At 35.4% G+C, this 5800-nt stretch overlaps 1 protein-coding gene across 1 annotated transcript; it reads left to right on the top strand.

Annotated features, from left to right (window-relative positions):
- Positions 1-974: 974 nt before the first annotated feature.
- On the top strand, positions 975-5524 carry Tent5d (terminal nucleotidyltransferase 5D). The gene is made up of 2 exons (XM_021629887.2): positions 975-1082; positions 3663-5524. Exon 2 carries the CDS (start codon positions 3682-3684, stop codon positions 4852-4854), a length of 1173 nt encoding a protein of 390 aa, XP_021485562.1. The 5' UTR covers positions 975-1082; positions 3663-3681; the 3' UTR covers positions 4855-5524.
- The last annotated feature ends 276 nt before the right edge of the window (positions 5525-5800 follow it).

Raw genomic sequence — 5800 nt, 5'->3', positions numbered from 1 at the left:
AGCATGCTACCAGCTTTCTCACGCAAAGTTACTCTTAGCAGGCTGTACTCTGTTGCCTAGGTGATGAGGTACAGGGCATGCTTTCATGACCCCAGGGCCAGCTCTCCAGCCTACTGGAGGTTGTGGGGGTTGCAGGAGGGCATCTCTCAAGTGCCCATACCACCTCAAGGTAGAAGCAGAAGAGTAGCCCAGCTAACTCTCTGGAGCTCATGCTCTTAGAGCTGGCTCACCTGCCCTTCCACCACCAGGGCCTGCTCTACTCTGGTACCTAAGTGAGGTGCAGGTCCTGTTCTTTGGACTGCTGCAGCCAGTGAAGGTGAGGCCAGCTCTTCACAGCCTTTAGACATCAACATGGTCCCAGGTGGCAGCCCAGAGCAGGAATGTCTACATGGCCTTTGGTAGTAATATGAACCATGGACATTGACACAGACCCCTGCTGCTGCTTGACCACAGACCCAGGCATGACCCTCAGCATAGCCTCATATGTGGCAAGACAAGCTACTCACATCAGGCTGTTCCCCATTACCCTCACTTATCCAGTTCCACATCTTCACAGTGCTCAAACCTTTTCCAGTGATTCTCTTTCTCTCTACCACATACTTGCACATCATAGTGTCTCCTGCTACAGGAAGGCCATGTGGCAGGTGGGCCTATGGGTGTCTCTAGTGATACAGTTCTTAAAGTATAACCACATCAACACCATTTGAGAAGTTGGTGCAAATATTCAGCTTCTCTCTTTGACCTGCTTATTCAGAAATTCTGGAGTGGAATCAAGAAATATTTTACAAACCCTTAATGTAATGATGCATCCTGAAAGTTAAGAACCTCTATTTCAGGGCAATTGTTTTATCATCATTCCTTTGGTGTGCATGTCTGTATATGTATGTATACACACAGTATGTAAGAATATGATCAAGAACATCAGATTTTTCATGTGTAACATTATCAAAATGGTCTTTGTTTTTCTTTCTTCAGATTGTCTCATGACTTTACTCCATAAGATGAAAATTCCTATCTTGTCTGAAATACACACCAAATCATCATATTGACTATATAGAATTCTCAAAAGTTATCTTTACAAGGTAAGTTTTAAGTCATTCCTCATTCTCTTTGAAGACAAACTTCTAATATTAATATCATTGGAATATTGTCAGTCAGTTTCACTTTTATTTCTGTTGCCAGAAGGATAATAAATTTGTGTCAAGGAAAACAATTGTAATTTATTTACTATAAAAGTGACCATTTCTGACCCTTTGTGAGAGCTTGACAATTTACTTGTCTTACTTACACTACAGATGAATTTAACTGATTAAATAACTGAAACAACTTATTTTGATTTCAGTGTCTACTCTAGTCGTATGTATTATTATATTAAGGAAAATTTTAAAGCTTATGACAGTGATTTAAGATAGATAGTTTATACATCTCAACTATTAACTTATATAAATTTTAGAACTTCCTAAAACATTGACATAAATCCAGATATTGTTGTGAAGTCTGTTTTCCAGTCTAATAACTTGAACATAACAAATCATTAGCTTAAAATAATTCAGTGATAATTTCTATGAGAATGTATTTTAAAATAGTCTCATAATTGATTATTGAATGCACTAGCAACCAGTATAATTTTTTTTCTTTTCATCGTTCATTTTGCTTACTAGATTAATTACTTAAATTCAAAAAATCTGAAGCAATTCTGTTTGGCTCTCCCGTGTCTAAAGTTTGATCAGCATACTTACATAGTTTGTCACATTGTACAAATGATCAAAATTAAAGTGGTTTAAAAGAAAACATGCAACCCATTAATATAATCCATACTAGTATATAATAAAAATTTACATTGTGTCTTTAATTCATATTTATGAGGATGATATATAGAGGACCATGATATGTTTAGTTTTCTCACTAACAGAGTTCTGCTGTTACTTACTAATTGAATTGTTCAAGATTGTTCTACAAATACAAAACAATATGATTCTATTACTCTAGTTATACTTGAGGTACATACAGCATTGAATTCTAAATATCATTCAGCTAGCTCTCTAAATATTCAAGATAAGAATTCTGCTTTAATCATAGTACAGTTTTTTTCCCCACTGCTGGGATTCAGGAAGTAATGCCTAGCTCAAAGACTGTGTCCCTGATGAACTTCATTTTCTCTCCTAGGTTAATTTGTTTGAACAGCTTAATAGAGTATTGGCAGATCCATGTAATCACTTTAGATGTCCTAGATATGTAATTATATAAAGTTGCAACCATCATGTTTATGCATACTATAAAATGTAGGTTTTTATGCTTCCCATTTCTAAAATTTTCCTAGCATATTATAATCAGATAGCAGCTATCAGATACCTGTACTGGATATTGAATCTTACGAAAAAGAGGGTCAATAGAAAGAAATAGAGGGAACAGGAGCTCCACAAGGAGACCAACAGAGCCAAAAAAAAAAAAAAAATCTGGGCCCAGGGGACCGGCAGAGATTGTTGAATCAGCTAAGGTCCATGTATGGAGAGGACATAGACCCCTTGCTGAGATGTAGCCCATGGGCAGCTCAGTCTCCATGGAGGTTCCCTAGTAAAGAGAGCAGGGGCAATCTCTGCCATGGACTCAGTTGCCTGCTCTTTGATCATCTCCCCCTGGTGGGATGGCCTTACTAGGCCACAGAGAAAGAGGATCCAGACAATGCTGAAGAGACTTGATGGGCTAGGGTCAGATAGTAGGAGAGGATGACCTCCTCTGTCAGTGGACTAGAGGAGGGGCATAGTGGGGAAGATAAGGAGATAAGGGAGGGGGCTACAGCTGAGATACAAAGTGAATAAATTGTAGTAAATAATAATAGTAATAATAATTTGTAAAATGCTGGAATAATGTTTTTCTAACAGTTTTGTTTAATTTTGTGTTCAAATTTGATAGTTTCATTTTTTTTTATTTCCAAGAAACAGTCATCATTTCTTTCATCTGACATTAATTCACTTCTAGGCATATAGAACAGGTCATGAATTTGATGTTATCCTTATTGTCAAGGAACCAAGAGAATTACTAATATAATAAAAGATTTCCATAATGGTATTTAAAATGAGAGCAATAATTATTTGTGAATGTTTTTATACTTGTGGAATAAAGATATACATTAGTTCTGTTTGTCCTTGCTATGTCATCTCAATTTAAGTTATTGACAGTAAACCTCAATATGATCATTATGCTCTAAGTTCATGGAAGAGTCATTTTCCCACACTGGAGGTAAAACTAAAAGATAATGTTCATGTATTGAAAGAGCAACTCATAAATCAGGGCATTATTGTTAAAGATAGCAGATACAAACACCATCACTTTTGTATTTATGTGAGGAAAGATTAGAAGACTATTTGTTTTATGAATTATATAATTGCAGTTAATCCCTGAGAAATCTGTTAGCACTTAGTATGAACCAAAGGCTTTTTATGATCTTTTTGATGTTTACTTTGCCATATTTCAGTATGATTATATCCATTAATAACTTCCTAGTATTTACTCTGTCTACAAAATATTTACTTTGTTTGTTTGGGTAAGCCTACTTTGAAATTTTTCATATGCTTTAGATTAAATGTTACATTAATTTTACTTACTTAATATTAGTTTTAAGATGCTAACATTTCCTCTTAATATTTTTCTTCCCCCCCTAGTTGATCTATTGACTTCACCATGTCAGAGATCAGATTCAGCAATCTCACTTGGGATCACATCATAACACTGGATCGAGTGTTAGATGAAGTAATCCCAGTTCATGGAAGGGGTAATTTTCCCACGCTGGAGGTAAAACCAAAAGATATTGTTCATGTTGTGAAAGTCCAACTCATAAAGCAGGGCATTATTGTTAAAGATACCAGATTGAACGGCTCCACAGCAAGTTACATACTCGCAAGCCACAATGGAATCAGCTATAAAGATCTGGACATTATTTTTGGTGTTGATCTACCAAGTGATGAAGAATTTCATGTTGTTAAGGATGCAGTTCTAGGTTGTCTTCTTGACTTCTTACCAAAAGGTGTTAAAAAAGAAAAGATTACCCCAAAAACCATGAAAGAAGCATATGTGCAGAAAATGGTTAAAATTTGCAATAACCAGGATCGTTGGAGTCTCATCTCTCTTTCAAATAACACTGGAAAGAATGTAGAACTAAAATTTGTGAATTCTCTCAGGCGACAATTTGAATTTAGTGTAGATTCTTTCCAAATTCTTTTGGATTCCATGTTAGATTTTTATAGTGTCCCAAATGCTAAGCTAACCAAAGAATCCTGCCCTGTTGTGGTGGCTGAGAGTATGTATGGGGACTTCCAAGAAGCAATGATACATTTGAAATACAAGCTTATATCTACCAGGAAGCCTGAAGAGATAAGAGGTGGTGGCCTTTTGAAATACAGCAATTTGTTGGTTCGTGACTTCAAACCAGCTTGTAAAACAGAAATTAAGACTCTGGAACGTTATATGTGTTCTAGATTTTTCATTGACTTTCCTGATGTAGCAGAACAGCAAAAGAAAATTGAATCATACCTCCGCAACCATTTCATAGGTGAAGAAAAAAACAAGTATGACTACCTTATGACCTTGCATGGAGTTGTGAACCAAAGTACTGTCTGCCTCATGGGTTATGAAAGAAGGCAGACTCTTAACATGATCACCCTTTTGGCTTTGAAAGTACTTGGAGAACAGAATATTTTACCCAGTACAGACAACGTAACTTGCTTCTATCAACCTGCTCCATACCTAGTTCTTGAGAGAGGATACCCCAGTTATTATGTAGCATCTGGGCCGCCATTTGTTTATTACCAGCCATGTCCTCCATTGCGGTTTCCTATGCAAAATGGTATGATGTGAGAAATACACATACCAGAAGTTTTGCTTCAGTACCTCTGAAAAGCGATTTTCTAAATTCTATAAAAGTTAAGATCTATTTTTTGTGTATTTGCCAACTATTTTTCACCAATTGCAGCTTAAGTCATCATAGAAGAGAAGGTATCATCTCTACACTGTCATTTTTAAATGATCATCAAATGTTTTGACTATAAAATACTTCAAATGTAGTAGAACAGTTGAAATGACTTTTACAATCTTACTGAGTTAAGACTTAAAATTTGCTGTGACAGTATGTTAATGATGCAAGCACTTTTGGTATTAAAGAACACTTCTTATGTTTTAAAACGAAGTGTAGTGGAGATACATTACAACATTTTTATGTTGTCAGTTCCTTGTTGCAACTTTTTCCCTTAGCAGATAATAACAGTTCTTAAAAGGAACATATATAATTTCAAAGATAACAAATTTAAGTGTTGTTAAAACAATGGGTTGTAAACCTTTGTTTCCCAGTAAAATTTGCTGGGTTGAAAACACTACTAAAGGTTGAAGGACTTCTGGGGAAGAAATGCTCTGGAAAACAGTAATTTGTCCTCCTCATCATAAAAATTTAGCTAATCTGAGGATCGAAAAAAAATAACCTTGCAGCTGAACAACCAAGAAGATATCTTGAATGCAGGTTTTTGGTTTGTTTTTGTTTTTTGTTTATGGCATGTAAATAAGCTGAAAAGAATTTTTAAAAGACAAATTCTGAACATGAAACTTTTCAGTCATCATCTCTTAAGATAAAGCTAAATGGAAGAGAAAAGAGAAAGAACACCAACAACAGAGATTTTAGTCGTGACATTTAAGATTTTTTTTTTTTTACTTTTTTGGTAAACATCCTAATACAACTGGAAATGTTCGTCATTAGTAATTGAAATCACCTATCACTAAATAAAGACTTTTTCATTTTTCCAGCACCAAAGAC

This window comes from Meriones unguiculatus, chromosome X (genome assembly GCF_030254825.1).
Source record: "Meriones unguiculatus strain TT.TT164.6M chromosome X, Bangor_MerUng_6.1, whole genome shotgun sequence".
In the NCBI taxonomy this organism is placed as follows: Eukaryota; Metazoa; Chordata; class Mammalia; order Rodentia; family Muridae; genus Meriones; species Meriones unguiculatus.
The sequence above is the reverse complement of the archived record's forward strand: the minus strand, read 5'-3'. Positions and strand labels throughout refer to the sequence as shown.

What these genes read in the sequence shown, in the direction of transcription:
- Tent5d (XM_021629887.2), top strand. Translation starts at nt 3,682, where the DNA reads ATGTCAGAGATCAGATTCAGCAATCTCACTTGGGATCACATCATAACA.